The sequence below is a fragment of the Jaculus jaculus genome, chromosome 10 (genome assembly GCF_020740685.1).
Source record: "Jaculus jaculus isolate mJacJac1 chromosome 10, mJacJac1.mat.Y.cur, whole genome shotgun sequence".
NCBI lineage: Eukaryota > Metazoa > Chordata > Mammalia > Rodentia > Dipodidae > Jaculus > Jaculus jaculus.
The window spans coordinates 33,380,485-33,404,797 of NC_059111.1; the positions used below are offsets into that span (position 1 = coordinate 33,380,485).

General features: G+C 43.2%; 1 protein-coding gene across 1 annotated transcript in view; it reads right to left on the reverse strand.

Moving 5' to 3' along the window:
• Sh3bgrl2 (SH3 domain binding glutamate rich protein like 2) overlaps positions 1-24,313 on the reverse strand; it is a 77,315-nt gene that overhangs the window by 33,668 nt on the left and 19,334 nt on the right. Inside the window, exon 2 of the mRNA XM_045161028.1 lies at positions 6,259-6,444. Coding sequence (XP_045016963.1) covers positions 6,259-6,444 — 186 coding nt within the window. The remainder of the gene's footprint in view (positions 1-6,258; positions 6,445-24,313) is intronic.

Consider the following 24,313-nt stretch of genomic DNA (forward strand, 5'->3'; position numbering starts at 1 on the left):
CACAGCCTCACAGAAGCACCACAGGAAGCCTGACCGACACGCTCACACTACCCTCAGAACACACAACACAACCACTCACTAGCTTTACTGGAAGTCTGACCGACACCCTAATACTACCCTCAGTACACACCACTCAGCCTCTCATGACCTTCACAGGAAGTATGACCAACCCACTCACACTACACTCAGAACACACCACACAGCCTCTCACTAGCTTCACAGGAAGTCTGACCGACACGCTCACACTATACTCAGAACACACTGTACAGCTCTCACTAGCTTCTCAGGAACTCTCACCGACACCCTCACACTACCCTCAGAACATACATCCTATCACTAGCTTCACAGGAAGTCTGACTGACACCCTCACACTACCCTCAGAACATAACATACATCCTATCACTAGCTTCACAGGAAGTCTGACCGACAACCTCACACTACCCTCAGCACACACTGCACAGCTTCTCACTAGCTTCTCAGGAAGCCTGTGGGACAACCTCACACAATCCTCAGAGCACACCACACAGCCTCTCACTAGTTCCACAGGAAGCCTGACCGACACCCTCACACTACCCTCAGAGCACACCACACAGCCTCTCACTAGCTTATCAGGAAGTCTGAGCGACACCCTCACACTACAGCCAGAGCACATGACACAGACTCTCACTAGCTTCACAGGAAGCCTAACCAACACGCACACACTCACCTTAAGAACACACCACATAGACTCTCACTACCTTAACAGGAAGTGTGACTGACACGCTCACACTTCCCTCAGAACACAAAACACAGCCTCTCACTTGCTTCACAGAAAATCTGACCAGCACCCTCACACTACCCTAAAACCACACCATATAGCCTTTCACTAGCTTCACAGGAAGTTTGACCAACACCCTCACACTACCCTCAAAGCACATCACACAGCCTCTCAGAAGCATCACAGGAAGTCTGACCGACACCCTCACTCTACCCTCAGAATACACCACACAGCTTCTCACTAGCTTCTTAGGAACTCTGACTGACACTCTCACACTACGTTCAGAACACCACACAGCCTCTGACTAGCTTCACATGAAGTCTGACCAACACCCTCACACTACCCTCAGAGCCAACAACACAGCATCTCACAAGCACCACAGGAAGCCTGACCAACACCCTCATACTACCATCTGAACACACCACACAGATTCTCAGTAACTTCTCAGGAAGCCTGACCGACACCCTCACACTACCCTCAGAAGATACCACACAGCCCCTCACTAGCTGCACAGGAAGCCTGACAGACACGATCACACTCCACTCAATGCACACCAAACAGACTCTCACTAGGATCACAGGATGTCTCACCAACACCACACACAACCCTCAGAACACACCACAAAACCTCTCACAAGCACCACAGAAAGTCTGACCAACACCCTCACACTACCCTGAGAGCACACCACACAGCCTCTCACAAGCATCACAACATACCACACAACCACTCACTAGCTTTACCGGAAGTCTGACCGACACCCTCACACTCACCCTCAGAACACACTGCACAGCCACTCACTAGCTTCACAGGAAGTCTGACCAACAGCCTCACACTACCCTCAGAACAAACCAAACAGCCTCTCATTAGCATCAAACGAAGTCTGACTGACACCCTCACATTACCCTCATAGCACACAAAACAGCCTCTAGCTTCACAGGAAGACAGATTGACACCCTCACACACACCCTCAGAACACACAAACCAGCCTCTCAGTAGCTTCACAGGAACTCTGACCAACAGCCTCACACTACCCTTAGGACACACCACACAGCCTCTCACCAGCATTACAGGAAGCCTGACTGACACCCTCACACTACCCTCAGAACACAACACACAGCCTCTCACAAGCACCACAGGAAGCCTGACTGACTCCCTCACACTACCCTCAGAACACAACACACAGCCTCACACTAGCATGACAAGAATTATTATCAACACCCTCATACTACCTCAGAACCTACCACACAGCCTCTCACTAGCATCACAGGAAGTCTGACTGACATCCTCACCATCATCACACCACCCTCAGAACACACCACACAGCCTTCACTAGCACCACAGGAAGCCTGACCAACACTCTCACACTACCCTCAGAACACACAACACAGACTCTCACGACCTTCACAGGAAGTCTGACCGACACCCTCACACTACCCACAGAACACACCACACAGCACTCACTAGCAGCAAAGGAAGTCTGACCAATACCCTCACACTACCCTCAGAACACACCACACAGCCTATCACTACCTTCACAGAAAGCCCAACCAACACGCTCAAACCATCAGAACACACTACACACTCACTACTCACTAGCATGACAGGAAGTCTGACTGACACCCTCCCACTATCCTCAGAACACACCACACAGCCTCTCACCAGCATTACAGGAAGCCTGACCGACACCCTCACACTACCCTCAGAGCACACCACACAGCCTCTCACTAGCGTCACAGGATGTTTGACCGACACGCTCATACTACTCTCAGAGCACACCAAAAAAACCTCTCACTATCATCATAGTAAGCCTGACGGGCACGCTCACACCACCCTCAAAACACAACACACAGCCTCTCAGTAGCTTCAAAGGAAGTCTGACGGACACCCTCACACTACCCCCAGAACACACCACACAGCCTATCACTAGCTTCACAGGAAGCCCGACCAACACACTCACACCACCATCAGAACACACCACACAGCCTCTCACCAGCATTACAGTAAGCCTGACCGACACCTTCACACCACCCTCAGAGTTCACCATACAGCCTCTCACAAGCACCACAGGCTGCCTGACCAACACCCTCACACTACCCTCAGAGCACACCACACAGCCTCTCACAAGCTCCACAGGAAACCTGACTGGCACGCTCACACTAACCTCAGAACATACCACACAGTCTCTTACGAGCACCATAGGAAGCCTGACCAACACATTCACACTGCCCTCAGAGGACACCACACAGCCTCTCACAAGTACCACAGGAAGCCTGACCAACACGCTCACAACACCCTCAAAACACAACACACAGCCTCTCACTAGCATCACAGGAAGTCTTACCGACACATTCATACTACCTCAGAACATACCACACAGCCTCTCACTAGCATCACAAGCATTCAGACCGACACCCTCACACCCACCCTCAGAATATACCAAACAGCCACTTACTAGCTTGACAGGACGTCTCAGAGACATGCTCACACTACCCTCAGAGCACACCACACAGCCTCTCACCAGCATTACAGGAAGCCTGAGCGACATGCTCACACTACCCTCAGAACACACCACACAGTTTCTCAGGAAATCTGGCCAACATCCTCACACTTCGCTCAGAAACACCACACAGCCTCTCATTCGATTCATAGTAACTCTGTACAAAACCCTTACACACACCCTCAGAACAAACCACACAGCCTCACACTAGCATCACAGGAAGTCTGACCAACACTGTCACACTACCCTTAGAACAAACCACACAGCCCCTCACTATCATCACAGGAAGTCTCAGAGACACACTCACACTACCCTCAAAGCACACCACACAGCCTCTCACAAGCACCACAGGAAGCCTAACCGACACCCTCACACTACCCTCAGAACACACCACACAGCCTCTCACTACCTTCACAACAAGTCTGACCGACACCCTAACTCTACCCTCAGACCACAGCACACAGCCTCTCAGTAGCATCAAAGGAAGTCAGACCAACACCCTCACTCTACCCTTAGAACATACCACATAGCATCTCACTAGCATCACAGCATGTTGGACCGACACGCTCACACTACTCTCAGAGCACACCAAAAAACCTCTATTATCACAGGAAGCCTGACCAACACCCTCACACTACCCTCACAGACTCACACAACCCTCAAAACACAACACACAGCCTCTCAGGAGCACCACAGGAAGCCTGACAGACACACTCACACAACCCTCAAAACACAACACACAGCCTCTCAGTAGCATCACAGGAAGTCTTACCAACACATTCATACTACCTCAGAACATACCACACAGCCTCTCACTAGCATCTCAGGAAGTCTGACCAACACTCTCACACCCACCCTCACAACACACCAAACAGCCACTCACTAGCTTCACAGGAAGTCTGTACGACACCTTCACACACACCCTCATAACACACCACACAGCCTCTGACTAGCATCACAGCAAGACTGACCGACATCCTCACACTACACTCAGAACACACCACACAGCCGCTCACAAGCACCACAGGAAACCTGACCGACACCCTCACACTACCCTCAGAACACACCACACAGCCAATCACTAGCTTCACAGGAAGCCCGACCAACACGTTCACATAACCATCAGAACACACTACACAGCCTCTCACTAGCACGACAGGAAGTCTGACCGACAGCCTCACTCTACCTTCAGAACACACCACACAGCTTCTCACCAGCATCACAGGATGTTTGACCGACACGCTCACACTACCCTAAGAGCACACCACACAGCCTTTCACTAGCATCACAGGATGTCTCACTGACACCACACACAGCCCTCAGAACACACCACACAACCTCTCACAAGCACCACAGGAATTCTGACTGACACTTTCACACGACCCTGAGAGCACACCACACAGCCTCTCACAAGCATCACAGGAAGTCTGACCGACGCCCTCACTCTACCCTCACAACATACCACACAACCACTCACTAGCTTCACTGGAAATCTTCACTGGAAGTCAGAACACACAACCCAGCCTCTCAGTAGCTTCACAGGAAGTCTGACCAACAACCTCACACTACCCATAGAGCACACCACACAGCCTCTTACCAGCATAACAGGAGGCCTGACCGACACCCTCACACTACCCTCAGAGCACACCATACAGCCTCTCACAAGCACCACAGGAAGACTGACTGACACGCTCACACTACCCTCAGAACACAAAACACAGCCTCTCAGGAGCATCACAAGAATTATTACTGACACCCTCATACTACCTCAGAACACACCACACAGCCTATCACTAGCTTCACATGAAGCCTGACCAACATGCTTACACCACCATCAGAACACAGCACACAGCCTCTCCCTAGCATGACAGGAAGCCTGACCGACATCCTCACACCCATCCTCAGAACACACCAAACAGCTACTCACTAGCTTCACAGGAAGTCTAACCAACACGCTCACACTACCCTCAGAGCACACCACACAGCTTCTCACTGGCTTCTCAGGAACTCTGTATGACACCCTCACACACACCCTCAGAACACACCACACAGCCTCTCACTAGATTCACAGGAAGTCTCAGAGACACGCTCACACTATCCTCAGAGAATACCACACAGCCTCTCACCAGCATTACAAGAAGCCTGACTGGCACACTCACACTACCCTCAGAGCACAGCAAAAAGCCTCTCACAAGAACCACAGGAAGTCTGATCGACACCCTCACTATACCCTCCGAGCACACCACACAGCCTCTCACAAGCACCACAGGAAGCCTGACCGACATGCTCACACTACCTTAAGAGCACACCACATAGCCTCCCACCAGCATGACAGGAAGCCTCACCAAAACCCTCACACTACCCTCAGAACATACCACACAGCCTCTCACTACCTTCACAGGAAGTCTGACACCCTCACAAGACCCTCAGAGCACACCACACAGCCTCTCACAAGCACCACAGGAAGCCTGACTGACTCCCTCACACTACCCTCAGAACACAACACACAGCCTCTCACAAGCACAACAAGAAGCCTGACTGATACCCTCACACCACCCTCAGAGGACACTGCACAGCTTCTCACTATCTTCACAGGAAGTCTGACCGACATGCTCACACTATCCTCAGAACACACAGCACAGCCTCTCACTAGTCTCACAGGAAGCCTGACTGACACCCTCACACTCATCCTCAGAACACACAGCAGAGCTTCTCACTAGCATCACGGAAGCTTGACCGATACCCTCACACTACCCTCAGAACACACAGCACAGCCTCTCACTAGCATCACAGGAACCTGACCGACACCCTCACACTCACCCTCAGAACACACCACACAGCCTCTCACAAGCATCACACAGTCCATGTCACTGACAGACCTATGGCCCCAAACAAGCACTGCATGACAAAGTCCTAGTCTTCCCTATCAAAACTCCTTCTGCACTCCGGGTCATGTTGCGGGTAACAAAAGGAAGCATGATGTGGTAACAGGCAAGCCACTTACTCCACAGTATCGATCATCATTAAATATCTGAGGAGGAAGAGGGTTGCCTTGTGCAGGTTTCTTCTCTGGGGGGATGTTTCTGTACATCCATTGCCTCTGTTCTTCTGACATTGTGATGTCCACCTCCTGGAACTCTATCTTGTTGGCTTCCAGAAATCTAACCACGTCCTGCTGTTTCTTCTTGATCTGGAGAGAAGATAAAGAAATAAGGGGAAATGTTCACCTGAAATCAAGTATGTATTTCCATGCTATACTAGGATAGACTCTCATTATCACCTGTCAGGCACACAGGCATACTCAGGAGCACATGATCTCTGTCCTTAATGTCCAAAATGCTGAGGCTCAACCCTAACTGCCCATGAGGACAATGAGGTGAAAGATCCATTAGCCTTCCATAAGCCACCGCCAGCCCCAGCCCTGCACGAAGTTGACATTCTCGGTCAGGAGCACTCTCCCTGCCCAGATCTACAAAAGCCATGACGCTGACATTTCAGTGACTGGTAAGGGCGGCAGCATTTTCATTTCCCTCAGTAGCCTCTATCAGATATTCCACAGCTATAACCATCATGAAAGACTCCTTTTATCAGCCCACAAGAGGAAAAATGTTCACTTCTGAGGTGAGTAAACCAGGAGCTCCCTCTTACTGAACTGTCTTAGTCCTTCTCATTGGGCCCATCCTCCACGTTTCCCTCTTCAGTCACTAGGCGTCAGGTGTACTCCTCGAGAGCCACAGAAGCATCCACAGTTCTTTCAGATGTTACCTTCCTTCTTAACTTAATGGGATCCATTAACTATTTACCATTTACTATTATCCATTTACATGGGGTAGCAATGTGCAGTGTCTTAAACACAGCATGTGACATATAAGAAATCAAGTTTGCCTTTTCTATGTGATTATGGAGAATCTACATCAAAAAAACCCTTAATGTAATTCAGTTTTATAATGCTCACAGAGAAATCATTTTAAGAGATGAAGCATCTACAAAGACCTTTAAGCATAGAAGATAAAATGCTTGAAGAAAAAAAACCTTTTACTTACTAATGATTTCCCCTACCCTAACCCCAACCTCTCCCTAAGAGATCACCAATGATGCATGTGAAAGTCCAGTGACATGCTATGAGCAAGAGCTTCGGACCACAGGGTTGAAATCCATGACTGACAAGATAGCGTGATGTATCACAAAGAGGGAGGTAGCGACATAGAACATCTTTACAGCCAATGATATTGTTAAGATGTGAGAATTACTGTGTTTAAAGCCCAAGAGATAATGTCATCTTAATTTCATGAATGAAGTAATTTCTCATTTCTGTAAAAGGCAAGGCTTTTCCTTCATTGATCAATGTAGCTGTGTTATTTTGAAACTTCAATCTGAAAAACATCATCTCCCCTTGAAACCTTGGAAGGTACTTTAGTCTTTTCTGTCTTAAAGATAGGAAAAGGAGGCAAAAGTGGCTACCTGTTTCGATCAAGGTCCAACTGCCAGCCAATGTGCACTGTTGTGCAAGTTTTCCATCCATGCCTTTGAGCCTTCCTTATGGCCTCTCACAGCCTTGGAGAAAACAATACGTCTAAATATGCCACAGGCTCCTTCATGATCCAATTTCTTCATTATAACAGCAGGTTATTTGCATTTGTAAGTATAAAAATCACAAAATAGTGACCCATTGCCCCAGCAACAGATGCCCAAATTTAGAGGAATGGATCTAGACCCCAACTTCTTGGATTGTGGATCTGAAACTTGTAGGAGGCTGCATAATTGAATGTGGGGGTCACAAAAGGTCTGGTAACTATAAAAGGTTTCTGAACTTGCAATGACAAAATGAACTTAAAATCCAGCATCATGAATCTGAGGTGTTGACAGCAGTTGCCCTGGGCGTGGCACAGCTTCACTGCAGCCTGCACTGAACGCCCGGCACAGGCACTTTGCTCTGTGTGTGCCATCACCGCTCAATGCCAACAAACTGCCTGGAACACCTCGGATCCAAGAATAGGGTATAATGTATGAACTGCTGTGTTTTCACCAAACACTCAAATGTTTTGGCTTTTTTTTAGAAACATAGTAATTTAATTAAAGAAAAAGAAAGACTTTTAGAACTTTCCTACTATCATTCTCTGTATGTAAGTGTTAAGCTAGTACATCTTTGGATTGCACTGTGTTAGAAATGTTTACTTTGGGAAACTGAATTGTTCATTTAAGCGTTATTAAAAATATGATTATATGGACTTTGGGTTGTGGTTAGGATAGAATATCCAATTTCTGAAATGGCCTGAAACAGACTTCTGCCAGTTTGTATTATGTATTTATGGGAAATGTCATTATCAGCATTGATGATTATAAAATTAAAATCCCGATTAGCTTTGAGAAACATCAAAGATGCTTAGTCATACATAATCAAATATGTAGCCACGAGTAAACTTTTTATGTAAACAATAAACAAGTTAACCCATCTACTATACAAATTTGCTTTTGTCTTTAATAAATGGTACAATTATACATCTACCAAAATTGTTTTAAAATAAATTCCCCATATGATGGAGAATGGAATTTCAAAGGGGAAAGTGTGGGGAGGGGAAGGAATTTCCATAGGATTTTTTTTTTTATGATCATGGAAAATGCTAATAAAAATTTTAAAAAAACCTCAATTATAGAGATTGCTTAGTGGTTAAGGTGCTTGACTGAGAAGCCAAAGGACACAGGTTCAATTCCCCAGGACCCACATAAGCCAGATGCACAAGGTGATGTATGCATCTGGAGTTTGTTTGTAGTGGCTAGAGACCCTGACACACCCATTCTCTCTCTCTCTCTCCCTATCTCTCTCTTTCTCTCTTTCAGATAAATAAATAATATTTTTTTCAAAACTCCATTTCTCTTAAATGAGCCTTATAAACTATGCAGTGTTTCCATATGTGAGCATGTTTCCTACTTCCCACATGTTTGACTCTGCTCTAGCTTTCTTCCTAGATCCCAGTTTCCTTTAAACCCTACAATTTTTGATTTCTCCATAAATAAACTTAAAAATTTATAAATAAATAAATAAATTTCCCTATGATTTATTATCAATAAACATTTGATTTGTACGCTTTTTAAATATACCTACATAACTGGGTCACATACAATTATCCTGAGTGAAAGAGGTTGTGAGTGAAAAAACTTACAAACCCTGCTCTCGATGTATTGTCTGTATGTAAGGCTCTACATAGCCAATATATTTCTAATGTTCCTGAGTGATATAAAAGAAGACTGGTATATAATCAAATATTGGTTTCCAAATAACATATATACAAATGACCCTAAAACAAAACTACTAAAAACTCACACATTCTCCACACAGTTAACTCAAAGATACACAGCTTCCTTATTGTCCTACTTTCTTGCCTTGTTCAGACACAAGGATGGACGAGGGAGACACACACACACACACACACACACACACACACACACACAAATTCCTCACTACAGTCCCTGACAGCCCAACAGTTCTTTCTTTTCACAGGATCATATGTAGTAGAAACTACAACTTTTACCCATTTCATTTAATATTGATCATGACTGCTGTCTCTAGTCAGTAGGCATTTTTCAAAATCAAGAACTTTAATAGCTGCCTAATAACTCTATCATGTAGATAATACACTTTCCTATACTTGCTTATTGGCTATTTAGTATATTTGTAGCTTTAACCACTGGAAACAGCACCATGTAGTGAACATATCTGTCTTAGTTTGTCCTGGCTGCCGTGATGAAATACCACAGACTGATTGATATATGAAAACAGAAGCTTATTTCTCATAGTTCTGGAAGCTGGGAAGCCCAAGATCAAGGCATTAATAGAACCCATGCCTGGTCAGCACCCATTTCCTGGTTCAAAGATGGAACCTGTAGTCAGGTGTGTGGCACACGCCTTTAGTCCCAGCACTTGGGAGACAGATGTAGGAGGATTTCCATGAGTTCGAGGCCACCCTGAGACTACATGGTGAATTCCAGGTCAGCCTGAGCTACAGCGAGACCCTACCTCAGAAAAAAAAAAAGGAAGAAGATGACGGAACCTGTTTCCACACATGGTAGAAAAGATTAGACAGCTCTTTAGGGCCTCTTTTGTAAGGACACCAAGTCCATTCTTTACCTCCCAAGAGCCCATCTCTTAATTTCATCACATTAGGGAGATTTCAATATGTACATCTGAGGAGACACAGGTGTTTAGACCATGATAACATCTTTATAAATCTGCCCTGTATCTCCCCACACTATTTTAGGTCAAAACCCTATGAATAAACTCGTATGTCAAACAGCAACAAGGCCACACTAACTTAAACTGCCATGAGCAGTTCTGAGAGTGGCCATGACTCACCACCCCTTCCTCCTCATGGATAAGATCTTAAAACTGCTTGCGATAATTAATCACAATACTAAAATCCACTACATCAACACTAAAGATGCTTAGAACTCAGTGGATGGCTCCTTAACCGTGGTGATGACTGACATAGTGCTGTAAAGAATAAAATGTGGGCTAGAGAGATGGCTTGGCAGTTAAGGCACTTGCTTGCAACCTCAAAGGACCCAAGTTTGATTCCCCAGGACCCACATAAGCCAGATGCACAAGGCAGCACATGTATCTAGAGTTTGTTTACAGAAGCTGGAGGCTGTGGTCTGTCCATATTTATTCATTCATTCATTCTCTCTCTCTCTCTCTCTCAAATAAATAAATAAAACTAAGAATTTTTTAAAAATTAAAAGAGTAAAATATAAGCAATAATCTATTTTTTAAAAGAGGCACAGGCAAGTTTGTACTTGAAAGAGATCACTCTAATACTGTGCAGCTCCAAAACTACGTAGTCACACTACTAAAGAGATCTCTAAGATCTATCAAAAGGTTAAAAATAAGAAGAAAAAAAAAGGTGTTGACTAGGCTCATTTTTAAAGAAAAAAGTGATTAGAAAAAACTGGCAACACAATTATATTTGTTTATATTTTGAAAAATTCTTGAAGATCACATAAGTAAATAACAAAAGGGGCTGGGAGAATAAGAATCATGTTAGGGGACAAAGTAGAAGCAAGTGTTTTTCTTAAATTTTTGAACCTTTATATGAATGTTAATATGCAGAAGACTAAATAGAAGAAATAGGTTAAAAGAGAGAGAGAGTCAGAGACAGTACATGAGTGTCCCACAGAGAACACAGGAGAGGGGCAGGCCACAATAGACACATACGCCACTTCCCAGTGAGTCAGGAAGCACAGCTCAAAGCACTCTGTCTGGCATTGGCCTCCCTGACTGCTTATACTTAGAGGAAAGGTCATGTGATATAAAAAAGAGGGGGGGAGGAGTGGCTGAAGATGGCTTAGTGGCTAAGCGCTTGCCTGTGAAGACTAAAGACTCTGGTTCGAGGCTCGATTCCCCAGGGCCCGCGTTAACCAGATGCACAAGGGAGCGCACACATCTGCAATTTGTTTGCAGAGGCTGGAGGCCCTGGCATGCCCATTCTCTCTCTCTCTGCCTCTTTCTCTCTGTGTCTGTTGCTCTCAAATAAATAAATAAAAATATGTTTTTAAAATGGGAGGAAATCAGACCTCAGAAAATTAGCAAATCATCCAAATACACAAGGTAAGAGAAATTTAACCTAAAGAATGGAAGTTCAGTGGATGTTTGTGACATCATCATCAGGAGCTGAGTCATACCCCCACAGGCTGTTTTGTCAGCTCTGCAGAGATGATGTGCCTGGACCAGCAAAGCCCAGGCTTGTGTGTCAGGGGACAAGCCACCCTACAAGGCAAGGAGTGGAGAATCCCCACCTGATGGGTGGGCCCAGGTGACAGAACCACCTAGGATACTTCATTGCTGAGCAAGACACCAGAATGCAAATACAAACAGCTCCATGGCTATTTTCTTCACTCAAAGCATTTTCTTCTCAATGCCTCAACTTTTCTGAAATGATACACATCTTACAACCAATACTTAAACAACTTCTGCACAAAAATAAATTGTGGGACCACAGTCAGCAACTTCATCTCTTCAAAGATCTGTGCCAACGTACCCACAGGTGAAGCACCTATAGCTCACATAGATGTCAGGGCAGACAACTGCTACCAACCAGTAGCCAATGTAACAGACATTTGCTTTAGGGAGCAAAGTGCTCAGCTACAAGAGCTTGTTTACACCTCTGCAGAAGATGTGATCCTCGGCCCGGTCTGCCCTCTATATGTAAGGCAGCGGCCCTGGGGAGGCTCCAGCTCATGAACTGAAGACAAAGCTGGCTGGATGTGGTGGCACAAGACTGTCAGGACAGCACTCCAGTCTGAGGCCAGAGGAGCACGAGGTTCATGCCAGCTTGGGCTACACAGGAGCCATCCTTCCTATAAGAAAGACAGAGGAGGACTGGAGAGATGGCTTAGTGGTTAAGCACTTGCCTGTGAAGCCTAAGGACCCCGGTTCAAGTTTCGATTCTCCAGGACCCATGTTAGCCAGATGCACAAGGGGGCGCACGCATCTCTCTCTCTATCTGCCTCTTTCTCTCTCTATCTCTCTGTCGTTCTCAAATAAGTAAAAATAAACAACAACAACAAAAAAAAAAAAACAATTCTGGTTCAGAGTCCACTTTCTCAGCCACCTAGAACTGTCTGCTCGAGAATTTTTTTTTAATCTATGGATTTAAGAAAGACAAAGAGGCAAAAGACCAAGAGAAGAACAAGTGCGGAGGGCGGCAGGGTGGGGGAGAGAGAATGGACATGCTAGGGCCTCTACCCGCTGCAAAGGAACTCCACACACATGCACCACCACTTTGTGCATTTGGCTTACATGGGTACCGGGAAATCAAACCTGGGTCCTTGGGCTTTGCAGACAAGCACCTTAACTGCTAAGCCATCTCTCCAGCCCATCTGCTCTAGTTTTTGTCAAAGCATTTAGCATCCCACATGCTCTATGACAGACACATTTGTCTACCTCCCCTACTAGTAACATCAACTCTCCGAGGGCAGGGGTGTATTTTGTCCATGGCTATGTCGCACAGTGTCTGGCACACAGCAGACACCAGGTACACATTTGTTACTGGGTACACTGTTTCCACCGGCACTCAACAGCGGCCACCTCATAGCAGCGCTTACTCTCATCCATGGACCTTGGCAGCCCTAGCTAATCACTTCACTGACTGTGCTGCCTACACTGATAAACTCTTCCTGATCTGCTCTCTGGCTGCTGCTCTCGACCCTCTTCACAAGGGTAACTCTGCAAGCATAGGGACAGTACACACCAGACATTTCTAGGTGGATTTCAGAAGCTATTCAAACTGGCTTAGTAATCTGATTTTAGAAGAAATATTAACCCAATAGGGAAGTGGATCAACCACCAGCATTTCTAAGCTGCATAAATTTAAGAGGCTGTTTGTCTGGAATCTCATATCTAACTGTGAATAGCTGACAGTTCAGCAAACTCTTTAGATCATGAATGTGAACAGACACTTTGCCTCTCACTTTGACAATGACTGAAGCAAGTGTATGCGGTTACATGTTTAAATATTACTGCCAATTAATTTTAAAATTGCAAGAATACAACTTAGTATTGTTTTGCACAGATGAGTTTATGGAACAGTTGCTGCATTTGAAAACTGATGGCTACTGAAAACTAAGCAAACCTGCTCTTTCCCTGTATCTGCTTCTGGCTTCTGCCATGGGACTTGACTACCCTTAACCACTTTCCCCAAATGCTCCCAGACCCTGAAGCCAACTCCTTGGACATGGACATGACCTTCAACAGCCTACCTGACCACTACATAGGGAAGCCTTTACCTTCCTGACCCTGATCTGCTGAGGACCCCAAAGCCCGCACCCAAGCCCTAAATGGCCTGGGCAGTGAGTTATCAGGACTGTGCTATGGTTTGCTGATGTGGCACAAACACTCAATGACCCGTGGAAATCTTAGTGAAGACACATGTAGCTTTCACTGGCAGCCTTGTGGCCCCAGCAGTCCTTAGGGAGTGGACTCGAAGACAAGCTAAATAATTACACTGCACTTGACTCAGATTTAGCCATTCTCTGTGGCAATGACCTCCAAGTAAACATGCTTGCCTGCCTCTATTCTCTTACAGGATTAGTTCTTTCCTGGGAGGTTGCCAGTAAATTTATATAATTAGGCAGGGCCTGCCAGATTCCTTCCACAGGCTTCCACACAGGCCTCCCCAAGTTCAAATTCCAAGAGTGCAGAGCTGATGAAGCACCCTGGGGCTCTGAGCTCACTAGTAAATGAAGAGGCATAATCAATTTAAGATGTGTGGGGGTTTTTTTCAATTGAGATTGAATATGCACAACTGCAGGAAAGGGAGTTTAATTACAGACAAATGCAGCACATATAGCAGGTAAGGAAAAGTAAAAGAGTGTGGTGGGAGTGGCAGGGTGTAGTTAGACTGTCCTGGTTTTAATCCAGAGGCCTGTCAGCTGGGTAGACTTAGGAAAATTACTTAGCTTCTCTCCCAGCGTCATTTTCCAAATGAACCAGGACCTTTTTCTATGGGTTTACTGGAGAATTAAATTAAAAAGAGCTAAGCAGTAAGAGCTGTTTGCTCAAATGTCTCCTTCATTCAAACATGTTTTTTTTTTTCCCCAGTTGTGGTCTTTGTGGAAAGGCATAGAGTGGCTTCCAGGTACCAAAGGCTTTAGGTATTCATGCAACAGGTTTGATTTCACCTACTTTCACACTTTCAACACATAGCTTCCTTTGTAAGGATGATCATGGCCTTTTATGTATCTCAAATACAAAAAAAAAAAAAAAAAATTCAGTAAGACAGGCAAGAGAAAAAAGGATACCTATTCTTGTAACCTGACAAAATTCACAAATGGGTGGGTGCACTGGATTGGGAAGGCAGAGGGACAGAATACAACTCCTTCTTTCGGGTACAAGGAGAGGACATGACAAAAAACCTTTCCCTCATCAAAGACCCCAGGAACTCTGGATGACTAAGTAGGTTCCTCAAAGAGAGGCAGTTTCATAACAGACTCAACAAATGACTCTCCAAGCCTTGTGCTATCTAGAGGACCTGGACTAACTACCTACAGCCACCCACTGCCCCTCCTGCAAGAACTGGAAAAGTAAGCCTTCCCAAACACCCCTGCAGCTGCTACAACGTGTGACCCAGATAAGGCCAGTGCAGTGGGGCCCAAGCTGGCTACATGGTCTCTTCACATGGCTTTGCCTTCCAATGGCAAATGACAGATCTATCTCTGCCTTCCTGCTGGACTTGCCTGGACCCCACATGTGAAACATAGATGAGAGATAGCTTTTCCATTTGAGGACTAAGCATCAGGGACAAAAGGTTCCAGAAACCTCTCCAGACGTGTGGGGAAGACCTCCACAACTCTGATTGTTTAATCTCCAGTAAATCAGGTTGTGTTACCTACAGGTGAACACATTCCTAACTGGGCTGCTCAGCAATGCTTTACTGTTGGGGAGGAGTCGGGGGTGTAGAATAAACCCCAAGGAGCCACTTCTTACCCTCAGCACTCCAGTATGGCTTCACTAAACACATCACACTAGAGCAGAGTCTCCCTACTAGTTCAGGGTTTTTTGAGATGGCATTTTGTGTAGTCCAGGCTGGCTGCAAATTCCTCTCAATGTAAGAGAGGATGCCCTTGAACTTCTGATCCTCCTGCCTTACCTACCCAGTGTTGGGATTTCAGGTGGACACAGCATCCACCAGCTAAGCTATTTCTTCAGCCCCTATTTCAGTTTATCTTACTAGGAAAAAAATAGCAGGTTACTAAATCAAAGACAGCAAAGAAAGAGGCTGCATAAGATTGAAGATCAGGCTTTAGGAAATGCAAATGCCAGGAAGATGGACTGTAAAACACAGTGCAATTTTTGAAAGTTAAAAGAACCATCATTATGTGCTATATATTGATATTCACAATTTTAAAAATGAAAGACTGACTTTCCAACTATGTATCATTAGCACAGTCATTGGTACTTATCAGATACTCTTGTATTTGTATTAAACAAATACTGAGCTTAAGCAACACTTTTAACTTTTTTTTTTTCTGGTTTTTCGAGGTAGGGTCTCACTCTAGTACAGGCTGACCTGAAATTCACTATGTAATCACACGGTGGCCTTGAACTCACAGCGATTCTGCTACCTCTCTCTCATGAGTGTTGGGATTAAAGGCATGTGTGCCAGAATGCCCGGCTCACTTTAATCTTTTTTGAAACCAGTCATTTTGATCCTATTTTCTTAACCAATATGCACTGGTTTATTTTATCTATGTCTATAAAAATAAAGACAATTTCACCATCATGAAGTAGTTTTCTTCTTACCTTCTAGGTACTGAACATTTGCACTTTTAGAATTTCATAAAGCTTAGTTGCATAACAAATACCCATTATTACATTATTCTCTATACCTTATTGAAAGTAATACATAAAACACGATCCTAACACTATAAATTCAGAAGTTTCTTTATACAAATTATTAGAAAGTTTCAAATTTGCTCATTTTTTTCATGATAGTGATATAGGAGATTATATATATATATATGTAGCTGGTGGCTAACACGCAGAGACTGCTGGATGTAAGTGATGACTGGCTGTAGGATAGCTGGGGGCTGACACGCAGAGACTGCTGGGATTTTACTAAGTAGCAGAGTACTTTCTGCTGCACTGCAAGGCTCTAGAGTCATCCCCAAGACAGGGAAAAAAAATAAATCTCAGGGCTGGTGAAAATTAAACTCTGCCCCACTCTGTATTTCCTGTAACAGCCTGCTTCCATGCTCCTAGTCTTCCTCACCAACCTTTCCACACCTCAACTCCACGTGAAAGTGCAGATTCATGCTCATATACTTGGTCCTTCAAAGTAAGGATGTTGCCTTCCCAAACAGATTTTCCTTCCTCACGGCTTATGTTTTACAAAACAATTTAAGGAATGTTAATATTATTACTAAAAATGGGCTGTCATCTACAAATATTTATCAATAGTTAGCCACAGATTTTTCTAACCTATTAAGGCTGTTCAATGAAAGTTGCAGTGACTTTTAAAAATTAAAAATGGTAGCACCTTTCACTTAGTTTCCTGGAATAACCAGTGGGTATGAAGGAAGACAATTATTTCATTTACACTATGAAAATCTTAGTAGCCTTTGCATGACAGGGTAAATGGGAAGGTGACTTTAGTTCTAGGTTTGTCTTCTTTGTATCTTTCAACTGTACCTATGTATTTTTGTGAGTTATTTTTTAAGCAATCACAATTATTAGAAACTTTCAAATTTAATATCCATTATTACCTCACACTATGCTCAAAACAATGGATGAGAGTAAAAGAAATGCTTTACCATTAAAAATAAAATTGAAGGGCTGGAGAGATGGCTTAGCAGTTAAGCGCTTGCCTGTGAAGCCTAAGGACCCCGGTTCGTGGCTCGGTTCCCCAGGTCCCATGTTAGCCAGATGCACAAGGGGGCACACGCATCTGGAGTCTGTTTGCAGAGGCTGGAAGCCCTGGCGCGCCCATTCTCTCTCTCTCCCTCTATCTGTCTTTCTCTCTGTGTCTGTCACTCTCAAAATAAATAAATAAATAAATAAATAAATAAATAAATAAATAAAATACAATAAATATAATACAATAAATAAAATAAAATAAAATTGAAGATAGATACTGTTTCAAGTGTCCCATAATTTTCACTGCCATTTTGTATGCATTTTTAAAGGTATGCATTTTACTAATGTAATGGTATATGCACATCTCAGAGAGCCCCAAGAGAAGGACCTGGGAGTCAGTTCTACTGACAGTGCTCCAATTATATTCTCAGTTTAAACATGAGCCACCCTCAGGAGTAGGAAAAAGGTTCTGTTTAATTTGAGCACAACACTATTTAGCAGAGCATGTTCTGTGAGGCATATATGCTAACCAGCTATCCTTCCACTCCAGCCTGAATGGAGCAGCCAAGAAGTGATGGGTGGCTCCTTGAACGTGGATCCACCCACCTTACACAAGACTGGCCATTAGCAGACTGGAATCCAACAACCTGTCCATACCAGCCAAGCCAGTAACAAGTGGGTACTATTATGTTAGGGTGCTCACAAGAGTGGTGTTATTACTTCACCCATGGCTGCTGCACATAGAAGCTTAGAACAGGAATGCCCATCAGGACAAGTGTAACAGGGTGAGCAAGATCACAGGTGAGTCAACAAGAATCAATGAATGTCTCTCTGTCATCCACTAAGGCCTTGAAAATGCCCTTGCATAGTTTCAAACTTACATCAGTTTCAATACCATTTTATTTATTTATTTATTTATTTATTTATTTATTTATTTATTTATTTGAGAGTGACAGACACAGAGAGAAAGACAGATAGAGGGAGAGAGAGAATGGGCGCGCCAGGACCTCCAGCCTCGGCAAACGAACTCCAGACACGTGTGCCCCCTTGTGCATCTGGCTAATGTGGGACCTGGGGAAACGAGCCTCGAACCGGGGTCCTTAGGCTTCACAGGCAAGCACTTAACCGCTAAGCCATCTTTCCAGCCCTCAACACTGTTTTATTTTTTAAGTAACACTCCACCATCTCTCTTCCAGAAACACCATTAAAATCAAGAAAATATTATGTAATTGAACCCAATAATTTCATTCATCTCCCTAATTAGAACTTAGGCAAGTGTCAGTTTATTGTCTCCTGTTTTAGAGTTCAAAGCAATATTTTGGAAAAGATTAAGCCTGCAAGTGTCTCAATGTTCTTCCTATGAACTTGAATCTAATGCACCACTAACAACAACAACAAAAAATCAGCTGTCCCTGAGGAACTTTTGGTAGCTAAGGTTGCTAGGGGAGGGGGGGCATTTTCTTCAGTGGAAGAGCCACCAGTAAATTGCCCACACTCTGGTAAATAACCTCATACCTATGTTCATAAAAGCAGCCCAAGTTAAACTCACTGGGGGATACACACACATGTGTGAGCGTGAAAGTAGAAGAGGGGCTAGTTGGGAAAAAGGAAGAATTTGGCAGGAGTAGGAACGAGAGAGTTATGGGGATGAAAATAATCAGAATAAGGCTGGAGAGGTGGTTTAGTGGTTAAGCGCTTGCCTGTGAAGCCTAAGGACCCCGGTTCAAGGCTCGATTCCCCAGGACCCACGTTAGCCAGATGCACAAGGGGGTGCATGCTTCTGGAGTTCGTTTGCAGTGGCTGGAGGCCCTGGTGTGCCCATTCTCTCTCCCTCTCCCTCTCTCTCCCTCTCTCTCCCTCTCTCTCTCTCCCTCTCTCTCTCTCTCTCCCCCCCCCTTTCTGTCTTTGTCACTCTCAAATAAATAAATAAAAATAAACCAAAAAAAATTAAAAACAGAAAAGAATCAGAATACATTATATACATATATAAATTATCAAAAAAATTAGTGGCACCTGTATATATTTTCTGATTTGAAACCAGTATTTCCAGAATAGCTTCCAAGATCCTTAAGGTGAATGCCATCCTCCCTGCTCCACGCTCCCTCCTCTCTCAGATGAAGGACAGCAGTGAGGAGATTGCCACCACCCTTCCTCTCATTCTGTAGAAAGGGCTCCATCTTGGTGAGTCTGGATCACTTGGAGGCTCATTAAAACTGACTAAAGACAAGGAGCACCACCCAGAGTTTCTAATTCAGTGAGGTCAGTGTGGCCTCAGGAATACACATCTTGCACTTTGAAACAATGGTACATCAGAATGGTACAGCAGTCTAAAGGACCACAGATCTTGCACCCCTGCTGAGGCAGGATGTGGAAGGCAGGTGAGGTGTTGATCAACAAAGAAGCTTAGTGGCTTGACTGCCTGGGCTGCAGTGCGGAGAGTAGAAGGACAAGGTGCTAATAGAGATGGCTGTAAGATTTCTTTGTGGAATAATAAAACTGTTTAAAAATTGAGAGATGGATACTCAAATACCAGTTAACAGAAGAGAGCACAGGTAGAACCAGTAACACACACACACACACACACACACACACAAAAATGGCAAACATAAATACACACCTTTCAATAATATCACTTAATATCAACGGTCTCAATGCCCCAACGAAAAGACATAGATTTGCAGACTGGGTTAAAAAGCAGGATCCTACAATTTGTTGTCTCCAAGAAACTCACCTTTCTACAAAGGATAGACATTATCATAGGGTGAAAGGTTGGAAGACGGTGTTTCAAGCAAATGGGCCTAGAAAACAAGCAGGGGTTGCTATCCTAATATCAGACAGGGTAGACTTTAGTCCGACGTTAGTCAAGAAAGATAAGGAAGGTCACTTTATATTGATTAAGGGCACACTCCAACAGGAGGACATTACAATCCTAAACATATATGCACCTAACATGGGGGCTCCCAAATTCGTCAAACAAACACTATTAGAACTAAGGTCACAGATAACACCAAACACAGTGGTGGTGGGTGACTTTAACACCCCACTCTCATCAATTGACAGGTCATCCAGGGAAAGAATAAACAGAGAGGCATCTGGACTAAATGAGGTCATAGAAGGAATGGACCTAACAGATATATACAGGACATTTCATCCAAAGGCTGCAGAATATACATTCTTTTCAGCAGCACATGGAACATTCTCTAAAATAGACCATATATTAGGACACAAAGCAAATCTTAACAAATTCAGGAAAATTGAAATAATTCCTTGCATTCTATCTGACCACAATGGAATTAAACTACAAATCAGTAGCAAGAAAGGCTATAGAGCATACACAAAATCATGGAAACTAAACAATACACTACTAATTGATGAGTGGGTCAATGAAGAAATCAAAAAGGAAATCAAAAAATTTATAGAGTCAAATGATAATGAGAACACAACATACCAAAATCTCTGGGACACAATGAAGGCAGTTCTAAGAGGTAAATTTATAGCCTTAAGTGCCTATATTAAGAAATTAGAAAGGTCGCAAGTAAACGACCTAATGCTTAGCCTTAAAGCCTTGGAAAAAGAAGAACAAGGCAAACCAAAAAATAGTAGACGGGAAGAAATAATAAAGATTAGGGCAGAAATTAATGAGATAGAAACAAAAAGAACAATCCAAAGAATTAATGAAACAAAGAGTTGGTTCTTTGAAAGGATAAACAACATTGATAAACCCTTAGCAAATCTGACCAAAAGAAAGAGAGAAGAGACACAAATTAATAAAATCAGAGATGAACAAGATAACATCACAACAGATTCCAGAGAAATTCAAAAAATCATAGGGACATACTATAAAAGCATATACTCCACAAAGTATGAAAATCTGAAAGAAATGGATGATTTCCTTGATCTATATGACCTACCTAAATTAAATCAAAATGAGATTAATCACTAAAATAGACCTATAACAAACATGGAGATCCGAACAGTTATCAATAATCTCCCAACTAAAAAAAGCCCAGGCCCGGATGGATTCACTGCTGAATTTTACCAGACTTTTAAAGAAGAGCTAACACCATTGCTTCTTAAGCTTTTCCAGGAAATAGAAAAAGAAGGAATCCTACCAAACTCCTTCTATGAGGCCAGCATCACCCTGATACCAAAACCAGGCAAAGATAGAACAAAAAAAGAAAATTACAGACCAATCTCCCTCATGAACATAGATGCAAAAATTCTCAACAAAATATTGGCAAACAGAATACAAGAGTAGATCAAAAAGATCATTCACCCTGACCAAGTAGGCTTTATCCCTGAGATGCAGGGATGGTTCAACATACGCAAATCTATAAATGTAATACATTACATAAACGGGTTGAAGGACAAAAATCACATGATCATCTCATTAGATGCAGAGAAAGCATTTGACAAAATCCAACATCCCTTCATGATAAAAGTCCTACAGAGACTGGGAATAGAAGGAACATATCTCAATATAATAAAGGCTATTTATGACAAGCCTACAGCCAACATATTACTAAATGGGGAAAAGCTGGAAGCTTTTCCACTAAAATCAGGAACAAGACAAGGGTGTCCACTGTCCCCACTTTTATTTAATATAGTTTTGGAAGTCTTGGCCATATCAATAAGGCAAGAGACACACATAAAAGGGATACAAATTGGAAAGGAAGAAATCAAGTTATCATTATTTGCAGATGACATGATTCTATACATAAAGGACCCTAAAGAGTCTACTAGCAAGCTGTTAGAGCTGATCAAAACCTACAGCAATGTAGCAGGATACAAAATAAATACACAGAAATCAGTAGCCTTCATATATGCTAACAACAAACACACCGAGGATGAAATCAGAGAATCACTCCCATTCACAATTGCATCAAAAAAAATAAAATACCTTGGAATAAACCTAACCAAGGAAGTAAAGAATCTATACAATGAGAACTTTAAAACACTCAGGCAAGAAATTGCAGAAGACACTAGAAAGTGGAGAAACATCCCTTGTTCCTGGATTGGAAGAATCAATAATGTGAAAATGGCAATCTTACCTAAAGCAATCTACACATTTAATGCAATCCCTATCAAAATTCCAAAGGCTTTCTTCATGGAAATAGAAAAAACAATCCAAAACTTCATTTGGAATCACAAAAAACCTCGAATATCTAAAATAATACTGAGCAACAAAAGAGGCTGGTGGTATCACCATACCTGATTTTACCCTATACTACAGAGCCATAGTAACAAAAACAGCATGGTACTGGCACAAAAACAGACATGTAGATCAGTGGAACAGAATAGAGGACCCAGATGTAAGCCCAAGTAGCTCTAGCCACCTGATATTCGATAAAAATGCCAAAAATACTCATTGGAGAAGAGACAGCCTCTTCAGCAAATGGTGTTTTGAAAACTGGATAAATATCTGCAGAAGGATGAAAATAGATTCTTCTCTCTCGCCATGCACAAGAATTAAGTCCAAATGGATTAAAGACCTTAACATCAGACCGGAAACTTTGAAACTGCTAGAGGAAAAAGTAGGGGAAACCCTTCAACATACTGGTCTTGGCAAAGACTTTCTGAATACAACCCCAATTGCTCAGGCAATAAAACCACAGATTAACCACTGGGACCTAATGAAATTACAAAGATTTTGCACCGCAAAGGACACAGTGAAAAAAGCAGAGAGGCAACCTACAGAATGGGAAAAAATCTTCGCCAGCTATATATCTGATAGAGGATTAATATCTAGGATATACAAAGAACTCAAAAAGTTAAATAATAAGGAATCAAACAAGCCAATCAAAAAATGGGCTATGGAGCTAAATAGAGAGTTCTCAAAGGAAGAAATACGAATGGCATATAAGCATCTTAAAAAATGTTCTACGTCACTAGTCATCAGGGAAATGCAGATTAAAACTACATTGAGATTCCATCTCACTCCTGTCAGATTGGCCACCATCATGAAAACAAATGATCATAAATGTTGGCAGGGATATGGAAAAAAAGGAACCCTTCTGCACTGCTGGTGGGAATGCAATCTGGTCCAGCCATTGTGGAAAACAGTGTGGAGGTTCCTAAAGCAGCTAGAGATTGATCTACCATATGACCCAGCTATAGCGCTCCTAGTCATATATCCAAAGGACTCATCTCATTTCCTTAGAAGTACATGCTCAACCATGTTTATTGCTGCTCAATTTATAATAGCTGGGAAATGGAACCAGCCTAGATGTCCCTCAACAGATGAGTGGATAATGAAGATGTGGTACATTTATACAATGGAGTTCTACTCAGCGGTAAAGAAAAATGAAGTTATGAAATTTGCAGAAAAATGGATGGACCTGGAAAGTATTATACTAAGTCAGGTAACCCAGGCCCAGAAAGCCAAGCGCCACATGTTCTCTCTCATATGTGGATCCTAGCTACAGATGACTGGGCTTCTGCGTGAGAATGAAAATACTTAGTAGCAGAGGCCAGTAAGTTGAAAAGGAGACATAAAGGGTGGAGAAAGGAAGGGAGGAGGATACTTAATAGGTTGATATTGTATATATGTAATTACAATGATTGTAATGGGGAGGTAATATGATGGAGAATGGAATTTCAAACGGGAAAGTGTGGGGGTGGGGAGGGAGGGAATTACCATGGGATATATTTTATAATCATGGAAAATGTTAATAAAAATTTAAAAAAAATTTACAAAAAAAAAAATTGAGAG